Source organism: Chiroxiphia lanceolata, chromosome 3 (genome assembly GCF_009829145.1).
Source record: "Chiroxiphia lanceolata isolate bChiLan1 chromosome 3, bChiLan1.pri, whole genome shotgun sequence".
NCBI classification, from domain to species: Eukaryota; Metazoa; Chordata; class Aves; order Passeriformes; family Pipridae; genus Chiroxiphia; species Chiroxiphia lanceolata.
This window is the reverse complement of record NC_045639.1, coordinates 111,120,400-111,139,523: the sequence shown is the minus strand read 5'-3', so window position 1 is coordinate 111,139,523 and position 19,124 is coordinate 111,120,400. Positions and strand designations below refer to the sequence as shown.

Below are 19,124 nucleotides of genomic sequence, written 5' to 3'. Positions count from 1 at the left end.
GGGTATCCCCTTACCTGGTGTCCGTGTGCAGGATTTGCATGTTGGTTCAGGAGGGCTGTGTTGGGTGGCACAAAGAGTAGAGATGTTTTTGTGCAGAGGACAGTGTTGTGGTTCTGTGACTGACCCTTGTTTGGTCCCTGTTGGGTTTCAAGACTGGATTCTTCTGTCCCTTGGTCACCGATAGGGCTCACACAGAGTTGGGGAGAAGTGCCTCACCTACAAAATTGGGCAGTTTTGGGCACCACTATATCAGATAGAATTTAAGCCATTAGAGACTGTCCATGAGGATGGTGAAGGGCCTTGATGGGAAGCCTTATGAGGAGTGGCTGAGGTCACTTGGTCTGTTCAGCTGGAGAAGAGAGTGAAGGGAGACCTCACTGCAGTTACAACTTCCTTGTGAGAGGACAAGGGGGATCAGGCACTGCACTGGTGTCCTCTCTGTGGGGACAAGTGACAGGACCTGAAGGAATGGCCTGAAGTTGTGTCAGGGCAGGTTTTGGTTGGACATTAGAAAAAGTTTTTTACCCAGAGAATGATTGGGTACTGAAGAGGTTCCTCAGGGAAGTGTTCACAGCACCAAGCCGTACAGAATTCCAGAACCGTTTGGATGATTCTCTTAGGCACATCTGTAGGAGGCGTGTTCAGGTGTGCAGGGTAAGTACCCAGGGCGAGGAAGCTCAGGGGACATGTGCCGGAATCGATAATCTCATTGGTTATAAGGTCACATGGTTTTAAGGGATAAAAAGAGTGCTGAGTTTTGAATAAATCTCTCTCTGACCACCACCTCAGCTGGGAGCAGACTCTTATTTCTTTATTATATAAAGACCAACACGCATCCTGTGACTCTTGGGGATGGTCCTGTGCAGGGCCAGGAACTGGACTCGATGATCCTTGTTGGTCCTTTCCAACTCAGAATATTCTGTGATTCTGTGAACAAATCCTTGTCAGAGTGACATTTTCTTACTGGTATGTGGTGCTGATCTGAACTACATCATCGAGAGTGTAGATTTGGATGACTGTGTTCACCGAAGTATGCTGATGTCATGAAGAGCTGGAGAGGAATGCTCTGAGAAACAGCTGCTAAGGAGGGAAATTTCCTGTCTCTTCTATCCCACCATGTTGATAGATTTGGAACCAGCTTATATTTCAGGTCCCTTCCAGCCTGAAAAGTAGCCCTGTATAAATTGCATTAGGTACAGGCAGAGTTTGTCCAGCTCTCCAGATGGATCTAATTTCATTCACTATTGAGTTTTGTTATATTAATGTTACTGCTAAGCTATCCCTCTGCTCATCAACACTCTTGCACGGCAAAAGCATTTCTAACTGTTTCACTTTTCAATCCTGAAAATTTGGAATGTAACCCAAAGCAGTTTCCCATACCCTGCCAGCACTGGGCAGCCCCTCCCATTGAGCTGTGACATCTCTTCTGAGTCAGCTTCCCCGGGCTGGGCACATCAGTGCATCTCTCCATGTGGGCTGTGCACTGTGGCTGTGCTGGTGGATAACATGTCCCCTGCAGGTGCAGCTGAGTGGGGCTGGTGCCCAGGGCAGTGATGCTGTGCTGGGTGTCATGTTCTCAGGGCTTTCCTGGAGATGGCAGAAGGTATCTGCAGTGTGGTTTGCTGGGGCTGCCTTGTTTTGTGTGGTGCTGACATTGGCAAGATGCTGGTTTTGCCTGCTGCGTGTTGTGGGATGTGAGGTTGTGAGGGATGATGTTGCATGGGATGTAGGGAATCAGATGGGTCTTCCAGGGTCTTGTTGTGAAATCAGTTGGGACTGTCCTGTTAAAGGAGGAAGTGCACAAGCAACATGAGGGAGAGAAGGGAGGTGTGTTGGTGCCTGTCCTTTCAAGGCCTTTCAGTGGGGAGATGTGTCCAGATGAGATTTTTAAGATCTACCTCAGGTCCTGAGCTGGTGAGGGGAATGACCAATTGAGGTTCTGCTCTGTTCATGCTGGAACTATGTCATGTTTAGAGGACCTGCTGTGGAGGGTTGACCTTGGGCAGCTGCCAGCCTCCCACCCAGCTGTTCCTTCAAACTCACCCATACACAGGGCAGGGCTGAAAAATAGAAAGGAAAAACTCCTGGGTTGAGATAAAGGCAAGGAGATCACTCACCAATTACTGTCATGGAGAAAACTGACTAGACTTGGGGAAAATGAATTGAATTTATTGCCTATTGAAAATAGAGTAGGATGATGAGGAACAAACACAAAGCTAGAACCCTTGTGTCCATGCCGCATTCATCCCAGGCTCAAGTTCACTCATTCAATTCCAGTTTTTCCATATCCTCCCCCACAGCAGTACAAGGGAAAGCAGAATGGGTTTTCTCCCCCACTCCTTCTTCCTCTCACTGACCCAACAAAAAAAACAATTTCCTGGGTGTTTGCCTGAGCCAGACTCCACTCAAAAGAGTCAATCTCATCTACAAGTAAAAGCAGAGGAGGAGAGCAGTCACACAGAGCAGGGCAATCCTGTTCTGGCAGGAAGTGGGGCAGAGAGGACACTCAGGGCTGGTGTGGGCAGTGGGCTCTGCACCCACCTGTGCCCCCCACGGCCATTCCTGCATCACTGTTTGTGTGTCAGTGACCACCTATGGAGAGTGACAGGGATCAATGTGTTCACACATCGGTTATCAACCACTGCCAGACAGTGATAGAGATCCTAATATTACAGAGTTATCAACCAGTGACAGAGATGTCTCATCATATGACACGGGAACAGAAATGTAAACCAAAATTGAAATAAACGTGTTGTTTAACTCAGTTGTTACAATCAGTGAATGTCAAAGAATTTATGGTAGGTTTGCAGAATTGTTTTTGCCCTTTTGCAGCCAGTCCATGGGTACAAGGTCTAAATGAGACTTTGTTATTGCCAACAATTCAGCTCCAAGAACTATCAAAATTAAATGAGAATAATAATTTATTTAACTCATAATAATGTTAAATCAAAGAGTTTTAATGACATATTCTTAACCTCTAAGATGAACACCTCTATCATCTACACTGCTGGGAGTGTTGCAATAGAAATAAATTGACTTGTTTTCTACAGAGAAATATCAACAATTTTAAGGGCTCTGGGTTTTGTTACAGTTCCCTCTAGAGGAAAACTTTGCACTTCACACAGCACAGAATCCCTAGCAGTCTCTTTTCCAGACTGGGATTACTGAAAATCAGAACAAGGGAATGAAGACCTGGAAAAGTGTATTGAATTAAGTAAGTTAAAAATATCAAGTCACTTTCATTCTTCATTGAATAAATGAGAGTCAAGATCAAACATATAAAGTTGATGCTGGACATTATGAAGAAGGAGAGAATGGATTTCATGGCTTTGATGTGGGCATCCATGCTGAGGTCCTTCATGGAGTTTGTCTGCATGTTGCATTTGTGTCTCCAGAGGGAAAAGAGAAGGAGAAGGGCAGACAAGATGACTGCTGTGAAGGAAGTAGCATGGCCAAAGCCAATGATAAAGTAATGAGGCAAAAAATGTTGATCTATTCTGATACGTGATTTCCAAATCCTTCCTTGGCAGGTGAAATTGAAGTTGTTGCTGAGTGCTTTATCCATGATGTTGTAGACAGTGATTCCCATGACCAGGGAGAAAAGCACTGACCCCAACAAGAGGCAGGGCACAATCCTGTCAATTTTTACTTTCAGGTAGATGAAGAAGCTGTTCCTGAAATTGGCAATTTTTATGCAATAAAAGACACAAAGAGAAGCAGAAAACCACAAGTTGGAACAATTAAAAAAGCTCCGAGCACTAGCAATTAGCTGGAATATGGGGTAAACATAAAGGTAATTGGGATAAATTAGTGATAGAAAGGAATATACCCATGAGATGCACAAAAACCAATACCTGGAGCATCCCAAGACCAGCAAGATCTTCTCATTAGAGTTCAAGATTTTCTTTTTGACCCAAGCCATGCAAATCACAGAAACAATGAAAGCATTTATCCACATGCCAGCAAATGCCTCAAGGGTGACGACGACCACAGCCGTGGCAGCGTATGAAGTGACATTGGATTGCTCTGGAGAGTGACAAGCTTCCATCCTGGGAGCTGGGAGCAGTGCTGTGCTGGACAAGGGGGCTGTTGCACCAATGTCAAACACAGGTCAGCGTCTGCTGTTGCCTGAGTGTCAGGTGTGGAAAGAGGAGCTTTATAGAGCTGCTGGTGGGGGGGATTTTGGTGCCACTCGTCTTGAGAGCAGGGCGGGTGCAGGGATGTAAATGTGCTGGGTATCTCCTTACAGTGTCACTGTGCAGGATTTGCATGTTGGCTCAGGAGGGCTGTGTCACAGGGTATCTTATCGAAGGCCTTGGTCCGAGGGGGGAAGAAAGACACGGGACACACAGACACTAGGATGATCAGACACTAGGATTAGCCAGAGAGATGTCTGCCTGCTCAGTGCAGCACGCAGCTTTTTATTCAGTTCTCCAACTTCTATTCTCCCACACACATATAAACACATTCTTACAACAACATCCAGGAATGCAGCACATGCACTCAGCCACACAGCGCGAGGCTGTATCCATGGGAACTATCTAATTAGCTCCACTGCTCTCATGGAAAACGGCCCAACACTATAATATTCCAAAACCCTCAAACTTCAGTTGTGGGGCTGTGACTTCACCCCACAGGGCTGTGTTGGGTGACACAGACAGTGGAGATGTTTTTGTGCAGAGGACAGTGTTGTGATTTTGTGACTGACCCTTGTTTGATCCCTGTTGGGTTTCAAGACTGGATTCTTCTCTCCCTTGGCCACCGATAGGGCTCACACAGAGTGCGGATGAAGTGTCTCACCTGCAGTATTGGGCTGTTTTGGGCAACACTATATCAGATAGATATTAAGACATTAGGGAATGTCCATGAAGATGGTGAAGGGCCTTGAGGGGAAGCCTTATGAGGAGTGGCTGAGGTCACTTGGTCTGTTCAGCTGGAGAAGAGAGTGAAGGGAGACCTCACTGCAGTTACAACTTCCTTGTGAGAGGACAAGGGAGAGTAGACACTGGTGTCTTCTCTGTGGGGAGAAGTGACAGGAGCTGGAGAAATGGCCTGAAGTTGTGTCAGGGCAGGTTTTGGTTGGACATTAGAAAAAGGTTTTTTAACCAGAGATAGTTGGGCACTGAAGAGGCTCCCCAGGGAAGTGTTCACAGCACCAAGCTCTACAGAGTTCAGGAAGCGTTTGGATGATACTCTCAGGCACATCCTGTGACTCTTGGGGATGGTCCTGTGCAGGGCCAGGAGCTGGACTCGATGATCCTTGTTGGTCCCTTCCAACTCAGAATATTCTGTGATTCTGTGAACAAATCCTTGTCAGAGTGATATTTTCTTACTGGTATGTGGTGCTGATCTAAACTACATCATCGAGAGTGTAGATTTGGATGACTGTGTTCACCGAAGTATGCTGATGTCATGAAGAGCTGGAGAGGAATGCTCTGAGAAACAGCTGCTAAGGAGGGAAATTTCCTGTCTCTTCTATCCCACTGTGTTGATAGATTTGGAACCAGCTGATATTTCAGGTCCCTTCCAACCTGAAAAGTGTGGCAGTAAATCTGCATTATATGGGAAATCTGTTGTTTAAATGTGTCTTAAAATGGCTTTTGGTGGTCTTTGCAAACACATACTTCTTCTTCCCAACACCCCCCATGGTAATGTTATCCATGCAGGAATGTCCTGGGAAGGTGTCCTGAGGTGTTTCCCATTGGCCTTTGTCAACCCTTTCCTGTGATTGGGTGTTCCTGTAAGCCCCTTGAGTCTTCTAATTGGTTACTCTGTGAATCCTCCTGAACCCTATAAATGTAACATCCCCAACAATAAACGCTCTCTTGCCTCCTCTCCACGCCCAGTGTGCTGTCTCTGTGCCTGCCAAGGGACCACGTGCGTGGGGGGAGGGGAGGGCACCTCTCCCCTCCAGCCTCAGGGACAGAAGAAAACCCTGAGAAAAGCTCTGGAGTTCCCTTTCCCCATCCTTCAAGACGTCGGAATGGTTCTTCAGATGGAAACGGAACTAGAACTGGGCCGCCCACGTTGTGGGTGGGGAAAGGGATCCAGAGAAAAGTAGCCCTGTATAAATTGCATTAGGTAGAGTTTGTCCAGCTCTCCAGATGGATCTAATTTCATTCACTATTGAGTTTTGTTATATTAATGTTACTGCTAAGCTATCCCTCTGCTCATCAACACTCTTGCACGGCAAAAGCATTTCTAACTGTTTCACTTTTCAATCCTGAAAATTTGGAATGTGACCCAAAGCAGTTTCCCATACCCTGCCAGCACTGGGTAGCCCCTCCCATTGAGCTGTGACATCTCTTCTGAGTCAGCTTGCCCGGGCTGGGCACATCAGTGCGTCTCTCCATGTGGGCTGTGCACTGTGGCTGTGCTGGTGGATAACGTGTCCCCTGCAGGTGCAGCTGAGTGGGGCTGGTGCCCAGGGCAGTGATGCTGTGCTCGGTGTCATGTTCTCAGGGCTTTCCTGGAGATGGCAGAAGGTATCTGCAGTGTGGTTTACTGGGGGCTGCCTTGTTTTGTGTGGTGCTGATATTGGCAAGATGCTGGTTTTGCCTGCTGCGTGTTGTGGGATGTGAGGTTGTGAGGGATGATGTTGCATGGGATGTAGGGAATCAGATGGGTCTTCCAGGGTCTTGTTGTGAAATCAATTGGGACTGTCCTGTTAAAGGAGGAAGTGCACAAGCAACATGAGGGAGAGAAGGGAGGTGTGTTGGTGCCTGTTCTTTCAAGGCCTTTCAGTGGGGAGATGTGTCCAGATGAGATTTTTAAGATCTACCTCAGGTCCTGAGCTGGTGAGAGGAATGACCAATTCAGGTTCTGCTAAGTTCGTGCTGGAACTATGTCATGTTTAGAGGACCTGCTGTGGAGGGTTGACCTTGGGCAGCTGCCAGCCTCAAACCCAGCTGTTCCTTCAAACTCACCCATACACAGGGCAGGGTTGAAAAATAGAAAGGAAAAGCTCCTGGGTCGAGATAAAGGCAGGGACATCACTCACCAATTATTGTCATGAACAAAAAACTGACTAGACTTGGGGAAAATGAATTGAATTTATTGCCTATTGAAAATAGAGTAGGATGATGAGGAACAAACACAAAGCTAGAGCCCTTGTGCCCCATTCATCCCAGGCTCAAGTTCACTCTTTCATTTCCAGCTTTTCCACCTCTTCCCCCACAGCAGCACAAGGGAAAGCAGAATGGTAGTTGCTCTCTGTTCATAATGAGTTTTCTCCCACACTCTTCTCTCACTGCTCCCCTGATCCAGCACTTTCCCGGGTGTTTTCCTGAGCCAGACTCCACTCAAAAGAGTCAATCTCATCTACAAGTAAAAGCAGAGGAGGAGAGCAGTCACACAGAACAGGGTAATCCTGTTCTGGCAGGAAATGGGGCAGAGAGGTCACACAGGGCTGGTGTGGGCAGTGGGCTCTGTACCCACCTGTGCCCCCCACGGCCATTCCTGCATCACTGTTTGTGTGTCAGTGACCACCTGTGGAGAGTGACAGGGATCAATGTGTTCACACATCAGTTATCAACCACTGCCAGACAGTGATACAGATCCTAATATTACACAGTTATCAACCAGTGACAGAGACGTCTCATCATATGACACAGGAAAAGAAATGTAAACCAAAATTGAAATAAACCTGTTGTTTAGCTTAGTTATTACAATCAGTAAATGCCAAAGCATTTATGGCAGGTTTGCAGAATTGCAGCCAGTCCATGGGTACCAGGTCTAAATGCCTTTGTTATTGGCAACAATTCAGCTCCAAGAACTATCAAAATAAATGAAGATAATAATTTGACTCATAATAATATTAATTCAAAGAGCTTTAATGATATATTCTTAACCTCAAACATGAACACCTCTATCATCTACACTGCCAGGCGTGCTGCATTATAAATAAATTGACTTGTTTTCTACAGAGGAATATCAGAATTTGCAAGGGCTCCAGCTTTTGTTACAGTTCCCTCTAGAGGAAAACTTTGCGCTTCACACAGGCAGAATCCCTAGCAGTCCTGTTTTCCAGATTGGGATTGCTGAAATCAGGACAAGGGAAATGAAAACCTGGAAAAGTGTATTGAATTAAGTAAATTAAAAAATATTCAAGTCACTTTCATTCTTCATTGAATAAATGAGAGTTAAGATCAAACATGTAAAGTTGATGCTGTACATTATGAAGAAGGAGAGAATGGATTTCATGGCTTTGATGTGGGCATCCATGCTGAGGTCCTTCATGGAGTTTGTCTGCATGTTGCGTTGTGTCTCCAGAGGGAAAGAGAAGGAGAAGGGCAGACAGATGACTGCTGTGAAGGAAGTGGCATATCCAAAGCCAATGATAAAATAATGAGGCAAAAAATGTTGATCTATTGTGATACTTGCTTTCAAAAATCCTTCCTTGGGCAGGTGAAATTGAAGTTGTTACCGAGTGCTTTATCCGTGATGTCATAGACAGTGGCTCCAATAACCAGGGAGAAAAGCACTGATCCCAACAAGAGGCAGGGCACAATCCTGTCAATTTTTACTTTCAGGTAGATGAAGAAGCTGTTCCTGAAATTGGCAATTTTTATGCAGTAAAAGACACAAAGAGAAGCAGAAAACCACAAGTTGGAACACTTAAAAAAGCTCTGACCACTATCGAGTAGTTGAAATATGGTGTGAACATAAAGGTAATTGGGATAAAATATTAAAAAAATGGAATATACCCATGAGATGCACAAAAACCAAAAACCTGGAGCATCCAAGACCAGCAAGATCTTCTCATTAGAGTTCAAGGTTTTCTTTCTGACCCAGGCCATGCAAATCACAGAAACAATGAAAGCATTTATCCACATGCCAGCAAATGTCTCAAGGGAGACAACGGCCACACGCCGTGGCAGCGTATGAAGTGACATGGATTGCTCTGGAGAGTGACAAGCTTCCATCCTGGGAGCTGGGAGCAGTGCTGTGGCTGGACAGGGGGCTGTTGCACCAATGTCAAACACAGGTCAGCGTCTGCTGTTTGCCTGAGTGTCGGTGTGGAAAGAGGACGCTTTAGAGAGCTGCTGGTGGGGGGGATTTTGGTGCCGCTCGTCTTGAGAGCAGGGCAGGGTGCAGGGATGTAAATGTGCTGGGTATCCCCTTACCTGGTGTCCGTGTGCAGGATTTGCATGTTGGTTCAGGAGGGCTGGGTGGGTGCACAAAGAGTGGAGATGTTTTTTGTGCAGAGGACAGTGTTGTGATTCTGTGACTGACCCTTGTTTGGTCCCTGTTGGGTTTCAAGACTGGATTCTTCTCTCCCTTGGTCACACAGGGCTCACACAGAGTTGGGGAGAAGTGTCTCACCTGCAATATTGGGGTAGTTTTGGGCACCACTATATCAGATAGATATTAAGCCATTAGAGACTGCCCATGAGGATGGTATGGGCCTTAAGGAGAAGCCTTATGAGGAGTGGCTGAGGTCACTTGGTCTGTTCAGTTAGAGGAAAGACTGATGGGAGAGCAGGGCGAGCAGGCACTGGTTTCTTCTCTGTGGGGACAAGTGACAGGACCTGAGGGAATGGCCTGAAGATGTGTCAGGGCAAGTTTAGATTGGACATTAGAAAAAGGTTTTTTAACCAGAGGTAGTTGGGCACTGAAGAGGCTCCCCAGGGAAGTGCTCACAGCACCAAGCCCCACAGCGTTCAAGAAGCATTTAGATGATACTCTCAGGCACATCCTGTGACTCTTGGGGATGGTCCTGTGTAGGGCCAGGAGCTGGACTCGATGATCCTTGTTGATCCCTTCCAACTCAGAATATTCTGTGATTCTGTGAACAAATCCTTGTCAGAGTGACATTTTCTTACTCATATGTGGTGCTGATCTAAACTACATCATCGAGAGTGTAGATTTGGTTGACTGTGTTCACAGAAGTATGCTGATGTCATGAAGAGCTGGAGAGGAATGCTCTGAGAAACAGCTGCTAAGGAGGGAAATTTCCTGTCTCTTCTATCCCACCATGTCCATGTGTTTGGAACCAGCTGATATTTCAGGTCCCTTCCAGCCTGAAAAGTAGCCCTGTATAAATTGCATTAGGTACAGGCAGAGTTTGTCCAGTTCTCCAGACAGCTTTTATTTCATTCACTATTGAGTTTTGTTATATTAATGTTACTGCTAAGCTATCCCTCTGCTCATCAACACTCTTGCACGGCAAAAGCATTTCTAACTGTTTCACTTTTCAATCCTGAAAATTTGGAATGTAACCCAAAGCAGTTTCCCATACCCTGCCAGCACTGGGCAGCCCCTCCCATTGAGCTGTGACATCTCTTCTGAGTCAGCTTCCCCGGGCTGGGCACATCAGTGCGTCTCTCCATGTGGGCTGTGCACTGTGGCTGTGCTGGTGGATAACGTGTCCCCTGCAGGTGCAGCTGAGTGGGGCTGGTGCCCAGGGCAGTGATGCTGTGCTCGGTGTCATGTTCTCAGGGCTTTCCTGGAGATGGCAGAAGGTATCTGCAGTGTGGTTTGCTGGGGCTGCCTTGTTTTGTGGGTGCGATATTGGCAAGATGCTGGTTTGCCTGCTGCGTGTTGTGGGATGTGAGGTTGTGAGGGATGATGTTGCATGGGATGTAGGAATTCAGATGGGTCTTCCAGGGTCTTGTTGTGAAATCAATTGGGACTGTCCTGTTAAAGGAGGAAGTGCAAAAGCAACATGAGGGAGAGAAGGGAGGTGTGTTGGTGCCTGTTCTTTCAAGGCCTTTCAGTGGGGAGATGTGTCCAGATGAGATTTTTAAGATCTACCTCAGGTCCTGAGTTGGTGAGAGGAATGACCAATTGAGGTTCTGCTCTGTTCATGCTGGAACTATGTCATGTTTAGAGGACCTGCTGTGGAGGGTTGACCTTGGGCAGCTGCCAGCCTCCCACCCAGCTGTTCCTTCAAACTCACCCATACACAGGGCAGGGCTGAAAAATAGAAAGGAAAAGCTCCTGGGTTGAGATAAAGGCAGGGACATCACTCACCAATTACTGTCATGAACAAAAACTGACTTGACTTGGGGAAATGAATTGAATTTATTGCCTATTGTAAATAGAGTAGGATGATGAGGAACAAACACAAAGCTAGAGCCCTTGTGCCCCATTCATCCCAGGCTCAAGTTCACTCTTTCATTTCCAGCTTTTCCACCTCTTCCCCCACAGCAGCACAAGGGAAAGCAGAATGGTAGTTGCTCTCTGTTCATAATGAGTTTTCTCCCACACTCTTCTCTCACTGCTCCCCTGATCCAGCACAAAACTCACTTTCCCAGGTGTTTGCCTGAGCCAGACTCCACTCAAAAGAGTCAATCTCATCTACAAGTAAAAGCAGAGCAGGAGAGCAGTCACACAGAGCAGGGCAATCCTGTTCTGGCAGGAAGTGGGGCAGAGAGGTCACACAGGACTGGTGTGGGCAGTGGGCTCTGCACCCACCTGTGCCCCCCACGGCCATTCCTGCATCACTGTTTGTGTGTCAGTGACCACCCGTGGAGAGTGACAGGGGATCAATGTGTTCACACATCAGTTTATCAGCCACTGCCAGACAGTGATACAGATCCTAATATTACACAGTTATCAACCAGTGACAGAGATGTCTCATCATATGACACAGGAACAGAAATGTAAACCAAAATTAAAATAAACCTGTTGTTTAACTCAGTTCTTACAATCAGCAAATGCCAAAGCATTTATGGCAGGTTTGCAGAATTGCAGCCAGTCCATGGGTACCAGGTCTAAATGCCTTTGTTATTGGCAACAATTCAGCTCCAAGAACATCAAATTAAATGAGAATAATAATTTGACTCATAATAATATTAATTCAAAGAGCTTTAATGATGTATTCTTAACCTCAAAGATGAACATCTCTATCATCTACACTGCCAGGAGTGCTGCATTAGAAATAAATTGACTTGTTTTCTACAGAGAAATATCAGCATTATGCAAGGGCTCCAGCTTTTGTTACAGTTCCCTCTAGAGGAAAACTTTGCACTTCACACAGCGCAGAATCCCTAGCAGTCCTCTTTTCCAGACTGGGGATTACTGAAAATCAGAACAAGGGAATGAAGACCTGGAAAAGTGTATTGAATTAAGTAAATTAAAAATATCGCATCATTTGCATTCTTCATTGCATAAATTAGAGTCAAGATCAAACATATAAAGTTGATGCTGTACATTATGAAGAAGGAGAGAATGGATTTCATGGCTTTGATGTGGGCATCCACGCTGAGGTCCTTCATGGAGTTTGTCTGCATGTTGCGTTTGTGTCTCCAGAGGGAAAAGAGAAGGAGAAGGGCAGACAAGATGACTGCTGTGAACAAAATGGCATATCCTAAACCAATGATAAAATAATGAGGCAAAAAATGTTGATCTATTGTGATACTTGCTTTCAAAATCCTTCCTTGGCAGGTGAAATTGAAGTTGTTACCGAGTGCTTATATATCCGTGGATGTCGTAGACAGTGGGCTCCAATAACCAGGGAGAACAGCACCGATCCCAGCAAGAGGCAGGGCACAATCCTGTCATTTTTACTTTCAGGTAGATGAAGAAACTGTTCCTGAAATTGGCAATTTTTATGCAATAAAAGACACAAAGTGAAGTAGAAAGCCACAAGTTGGAACACTTAAAAAAGCTATGAGCACTATCAAGTAGTTGAAATATGGTGTGAACATAAAGGTAATTGGGATAAAATATTAAAAAAATGGAATATATCCATGAGATGCACAATACCAAAACCTGGAGCATCCCAGAAACAGCAAGATCTTCTCATTAGAGTTCAAGGTTTCTTCCGACCCAGCCCATGCAAATCACAGAAACAATGAAAGCATTATCCACATGCCAGCAAATGTCTCAAGGGAGACAACGGCCACAGATGTGGCAGTGTATGAGATGACATTGAATTGCTCTGGAGAGAGACAAGCTTCCATCCTGGGAGCTGGGAGCAGTGCTGTGCTGGACAAGGGGGCTGTTGCACCAATGCCAAACACAGGTCAGCGTCTGCTGTTGCCTGAGTGTCAAGTGTGGGAAAGAGGAGTTTTATAGAGCTGCTGGTGGGGTGGATTTTGGTGCCACTCGTCTTGAGAGCAGGGCAGGTGCAAGGGATGTAAATGTGCTGGGTATCCCCTTACCTGGTGTAGTGTCAGTGTGCAGGATTTGCATGTTGGTTCAGGAGGGCTGTGTTGGGTGGCACGAAGAGCAGAGATGTTTTGTGTGCCAGAAGTGTTTTGATTCTTTGACTGACCCTTGTTGATCCCTGTGAGGATTTGGGATCTGGGTTCTTCTCTTCCCTGCCCACCAGCCATGCTCTTGGTGAGCAGGGTGTGCTCTTAGCAGAGCACAGTCAGGGGAGTCACTGTGCTCTTTTATCCAAGAGTCCAGGAGCTACAAATTTTATCTGAGCTGCTGTAACTGGAATTCCTTTAATCCTTCACAGGCATTGAAATCCATGTGACTTTTCCCCATGGTAATGGGGAAAATGAAGATTAGTGCGAGAGCCACAAAGTGAGGAGGCACTGAAATGAAAGCTGAATCTTTTTCCCAGGGTTAATTTGAAGCATGTTGCAGGTAAAGGGCAAAAAGCACCATGAGTCCCTGTGCAAGAGTTCATATTCTCATCTACTGGCATTATGAAGGGTTTTAGGGGTGAACCCATGCTGGTTTCCCTCTCACCTAATTATCCTCAAGCTTCTAAATGAAGTTCAGTCCTAAAAACTGCACCTTTTTTAAACAGGCAAGGTGTGTTAAACTCTGTAAGGCATGGACTGCCCTTGGACTCTTGTGTTAATACAGGACATTACACTTGGGACCACAGGTACCAACAAGATCTTGGCTGATGGTGTAATCAAAGACAATTCTAATCACAGAAAATAGCTCTAGTGCTACAAGAAATTAATGATGAGCATTTTCTCTCTTCAGAATGATGATGCCCTGTTTTCTGGGGGATAGAAATGCAATCAATCTGTCATGCCAATGATCCTATTGCATGTTTTGTGAAGGGCCTTGTTACAGCACTGACACATGGAAAGCTTTTTACAGAAGGCCTGGAGATCCTCTCAACAGCAAAACATGGTGCCTGCCACACGTTCCCTTGAAATCCATTCAGACAGGTTTTAGGCTTTTCATACAAGTTCTAGTCAGATCATCAGCACCCTTTATTTTTAGTATTGCCAAGAAAATATGAATGTCCTTGGTTTGGATGCAGTCATGCAAAACTATAGTTTCTTTTGATAGTTGATGATGTTGATGGAGGGCACAGCATTGTCTCGAGAGAGAGAGAATGTTACAGTTGCTGGAGCAGGCCATCCCCAAATACTGAAAAATGCCATGTCAGGGAAGAAGACCCGACTGTCTGAACATGGAATGTTTACTGGAACTCAGGAAAAAAAAAAGGGAAATTAGCAGCTTTTGATGAAGGCTCAGGCAACTCAGGCGGACTGCAAGGGTGTCATTAGATTACGCAAGAAGAAAGTCAGAAAGGTGAAAGCCCAACTAGAGCCCAGGAGAATCCGCATCCTTATTGGATGTGAGGGGAAACATTGCCAGAAAGGATGAGGAGAAGGCTGAGGTACTTAATGCCTTCTTTGCCTCAGTCTTTAACAACAGTCAGAGCAGTTGTCCTCAGGGTACTGAACACCCTGAGCTGGAAGACAGAGACAAGGAGCAGAAGGAAGTCCCCGTAAACCAGGGGGCAGCTGCTGTGCCAGCTACACACTCCCAAGACTATGGTGCCAGATGAGATCCACCCAAGATCTCTGAGAATTTTCTTTTCCTGACTTGGCCCATTCTGTGCTCTCGTCCTCTGTGTGTTGTACCTTGGAGAGGTGCCCTGTTCAGTGGTAGAACCTGTCTGGATGGTTTGGGCCCAGAGTGTGGTGAATGGAGATGCATCCAGGCTGGTGGCCAATCAGCAGTGGTGTTTCTCATTGCTCAGTTTTGAGGTCAGGCTCTGTTGTAACATCTTTATCATGACCTGGAGTGACAAGCTTCCATCCTGGGAGCTGGGAGCAGTGGCTGTGCTGGACAAGGGGCTGTTGCACCAATGCCAACACAGTCAGCGTCTGCTGTTGCCTGATTGTCAGGTGTGGAAAGAGGAGCTTTATAGAGCTGCTGGTGGGGGGGGATTTTGGTGTCGCTCGTCTTGAGAGCAGGCAGGTGCAGGGATGTAAATGTGCTGGGTATTCACTTACCTGGTGTCAGTGTGCAGGATTTGCATGTTGATTCAGGAGGGCTGTGTTGGGGGGCACAAAGAGTGGAAGATGTTTTGTGCAGAGGACAGTGTTGTGATGCTGTGACTGACCCTTGTTTGGTCCCTGTTGGGTTTCAAGACTGGATTCTCTCTCCCTTGGTCACTGATAGGGCTCACACAGAGTTGGGGAGAAGTGTCTCACCTGCAATATTGGGGGGGTTTTGGGCACCACTATATCAGATAGATATTAAGCCATTAGAGACTGTCCATGAGGATGGTATGGGCCTTAAGAAGAAGCCTTATGAGGAGTGGCTGAGGTCACTTGGTCTGTTCAGTTAGAGGAAAGACTGATGGGAGAGCAGGGCGAGCAGGCACTGGTTTCTTCTCTGTGGGGACAAGTGACAGGACCTGAGGGAATGGCCTGAGCTGTGTCAGGGCAGGTTTAGATTGGACATAGAAAAAAGGTTTTTTAACCAGAGGTAGTTGGGCACTGAAGAGGCTCCCCAGGAAGTGCTCACAGCACTAAATTGTCCACAGCCCCATTCATCCCAGGCTCAACTTCACTCTTTCATTTCCAGCTTTTCCACCTCCTCCCCCACAGCAGCACAAGGGAAAGCAGAAAGGGGGTTGCAGTCTGTTCATAAGTAGTTTTCTCCCCCACATCCTCCTCTTCTCACTGCTCCCCTGACCCACACAAACCCACTTTCCCCAGGTGTTTTCCTGAGCCAGACGCCACTCAAAAGAGTCAATCTCATCTACAAGTAAAAGCAGAGCAGGAGAGCAGTCACACAGAGCAGGGCAATCCTGTTCTGTCAGGAAGTGGGGCAGAGAGGACACTCAGGTCTGGTGTGGGCAGTGGGCTCTGCACCCACCTGTGCCCCCCACGGCCATTCCTGCATCACTGTTGGTGTCAGTGACCACCTGTGGAGAGTGACAGGGATCATGTGTTCACACATCAGTTATCACCACGGCCAGACAGTGATACAGCTCATCATGTTACACTAGAACAGGGCCACAGCAGCAAGAAATGTAAACTAAAACAGAGGTAAACCTGTTGTTTAGTTCAGTCATTTCAATGAGCAAATGCCAAAGCATTTGTGGAGGGTTTGCAGTGTCATTATTGCCCTTTTGCATCCAGCCCATGTATCAGTTTTGCATATTTTTCTGTCACATTAAGAGCGTAAGAGTTTGGCAGAAAATAAACTGCCTTGCATTCTTCTGGTCCTCAGAGATCAAAGGCCCTGGGTGTGGCTGGGCTTAATTTCTGAGTATAGCCTTCAGCACTGTAAATCTCATCACATTCAGTAAGAACTTTCATGATCACAGATTCAGAAATGGTGCATTTTATTGCAGAAATACAAGTTTGGAATTGCCATGGATAAATGCAGTTACTGGATTAGCACTAAATATGAAAAAAAAAAAACCAACAACAACAATTGGTAATTCATTAAGCTTTACCCTCAGTTACACCTAAAAACCCAACTTCACCAGGGCACAATGTGACATAGCTGGAGGAGCAAATCTTACCAAAGAGGCATCCCTGCTTTTGGGGCAGAGAGTGAAACAATCCCATTGACCTGTCTATAGATTGGTGTTGTATTGTCATCCTCTACCATGGAGGATTTCAAATGCCAAATTTATACTTTTGGGAGAAGCGGAGGTGAGACTGAAGTCCTGAATGGTACGGACCAGCCATCTTCTATACAAATGAGGGTTATCAAGAGTTATGATTAGAAAGAGTCTTGCACAAGGGCTGAACAGAGCAGTGTTAGTATCACTCCATCTTCTACCTGGCTCAGGCAGAGGTCAGGGGCCTCTGCTGGATAATGTATCACCCCCTCAGCAGATTATCATGCACACATTGATTCCTCCACCACATATCTCAGGGATTTATGTCTCATTCCTACAGTCAGGGTAACTGACTTTGTTAATTACAATAATAGAACTCAAAGGTTTATCTAAATGAAATCACAATAATAATTTTTTAACACACAGTAATTTAGTTCAATAAATATGAATGAAGTTTGCTAAAATTAGATCAGAAGGAGAGAACATCTGTATCATCTCCTATGGCTGGAAAGTTCCTTTAGAGATTAAATGACCTGGTTTCATTAGAGATTAAATGACCTGTTGACCTTAAGGGAAAGATCAACATTTTCCAAAGGCTCCAGCTTTTCTTGCAGTTCCTACCTCATGCAAAGCTTCATACAAGGCAGAATCCTTAGCAGTGTGTTTTCCAGTTTGGGATTGCTGAAAATCAGAATAAGGGAATGAGCACCCGGAAAGGCATGCAGATATGTGTATACAAGAAACATCACGGCATTTTCCTTCTTAACAGAATAAATGAGAGTCAAGATCAAACATATAAAGTTGATGCTGTACATTATGAAGAAGGAGAGAATGGATTTCATGGCTTTGATGTGGGCATCCACGCTGAGGTCCTTCATGGAGTTTGTCTGCATGTTGCGTTTGTGTCTCCAGAGGGAAAAGAGAAGGAGAAGAGCAGATGAGATGACTGCTGTGAACAAAATGGCATATCCTAAACCAATGATAAAATAATGAGGGAAAAATTGTTCTTCTGTGCTGATACTTGCTTTCCAGATCCTTCCTTGACTGGTGAAATTGAGGTTTTTACAGAAAGCTTTATCAATGATATCGTAGACGATGGTTCCAATAACCAGGGAGAAAAGCACTGATCCCAACAAGAGGCAGGGCACAATCCTGTCAATTTTTACTTTCAGGTAGATGAAGAAGCTGTTCCTGAAATTGGCAATTTTTATGCAATAAAAGACACAAAGAGAAGCAGAAAACCACAAGTTGGAACAATTAAAAAAGGTCTGAGCACTCCCAATTAGTTGAAATATGGGGTGAACATGAAGATAATTGGGATAAATTAGTGAGAGAAAGGCATAAACCCATGAAATGCACAAAAACCAAAACCTGAAGGATCCCAAAGCCATCAAGATCTTCTCATTAGAGTTCAAGGTTTTCTTTCTGACCCAGGCCATGCAAATCACAGAAACAATGAAAGCATTTATCCACAGGCCAGCAAACGTCTCAATGGAGACAACGGCCACAGATGTGGCAGCGTATGAAGTGACATTGGATTGCTCTGGGGAGAGACAAGCTTCCATCCTGGGAGCTGGGAGCAGTGCTGTGCTGGACAAGGGGGCTGTTGCACCAATGCCAAACACAGGTCAGCGTCTGCTGTTGCCTGAGTGTCAGGTGTGGAAAGAGGAGCTTTATAGAGCTGCTGGTGGGGGGGATTTTGGTACCGCTCGTCTTGAGAGCAGGGCAGGTGCAGGGATGTAAATGTGCTGGGTATCCCCTTACCTGGTGTCAGTGTCAGTGTGCAGGATTTACATGTTGGTTCAGGAGGGCTGTGTTGGGTGGCACAAAGAGTGAAGATGTTTTTGTGCAGAGGACAGGGTTGTGATTTTGTGGGTGACCCTTGTTTGATCCCTGTGAGGATTTAGGATCTGGGTTCTTCTTTCCCTTGGTTGCCTACAATGAACAAATTAGTTTTGGCTGTAGTCATTCAAAAATATTATTTCTTTTGATAATTGTTGATGTTGATGTTAGGCAGAGCATTACCTTGAGAGAATTTTCATTTTCTGATACTACCTGCTCTCTTCTTTTTGCTTTGCTTTGAGTTTCTTTTGCTTTTACTGACAGAATAGAAAATGTCTTGTAAGACTGGATGGTTTTTTGCTAGTTTGTTATTTTCTTACTTTATTTCTTTGTCTCTCCATTAGTATATGAGAAGAATAGAACTAATTTCTTTTACAATGGGTCTGAAGATGGACTGTCTGTGCTGGGACCGTGTTTGCACAGGGACACTAAATGAAAGTGTTAGACCAGACAGACCGTGCTGTGGCTGGGGTTTAGACTCAGCTCTTTCTGTGGAATCTGGCAATTTAGAAAGAATGTAAGGGTATAAATTAGAGTCTCAATGCTG

General features: G+C 45.6%; 3 protein-coding genes and 1 pseudogene across 3 annotated transcripts; all 4 read right to left on the bottom strand.

Annotated features, from left to right (window-relative positions):
* Positions 1-3,097: 3,097 nt before the first annotated feature.
* Positions 3,098-4,048, bottom strand: LOC116783861 (taste receptor type 2 member 9-like). Its single transcript, XM_032681814.1, has one exon. It carries the CDS (start codon positions 4,046-4,048, stop codon positions 3,098-3,100), a length of 951 nt encoding a protein of 316 aa, XP_032537705.1.
* A 3,924-nt stretch (positions 4,049-7,972) lies between these two features.
* On the bottom strand, positions 7,973-8,834 carry LOC116784075 (annotated as a pseudogene).
* A 3,159-nt stretch (positions 8,835-11,993) lies between these two features.
* On the bottom strand, positions 11,994-13,140 carry LOC116784074 (taste receptor type 2 member 40-like). Its single transcript, XM_032682254.1, is given in 5 exon segments — positions 11,994-12,412; positions 12,415-12,507; positions 12,510-12,707; positions 12,710-12,766; positions 13,110-13,140. Coding segments are annotated over 5 exon segments (798 nt in total).
* A 4,212-nt stretch (positions 13,141-17,352) lies between these two features.
* Positions 17,353-18,300, bottom strand: LOC116783863 (taste receptor type 2 member 105-like). The gene has a single exon (XM_032681816.1). It carries the CDS (start codon positions 18,298-18,300, stop codon positions 17,353-17,355), a length of 948 nt encoding a protein of 315 aa, XP_032537707.1.
* Positions 18,301-19,124: the final 824 nt, after the last annotated feature.

Excerpts from the sequence above, each read along its gene's own strand:
- LOC116783861 (XM_032681814.1), bottom strand. The coding sequence starts at position 4,048 with ATGGAAGCTTGTCACTCTCCAGAGCAATCCAATGTCACTTCATACGCT.
- LOC116783863 (XM_032681816.1), bottom strand. The coding sequence starts at position 18,300 with ATGGAAGCTTGTCTCTCCCCAGAGCAATCCAATGTCACTTCATACGCT.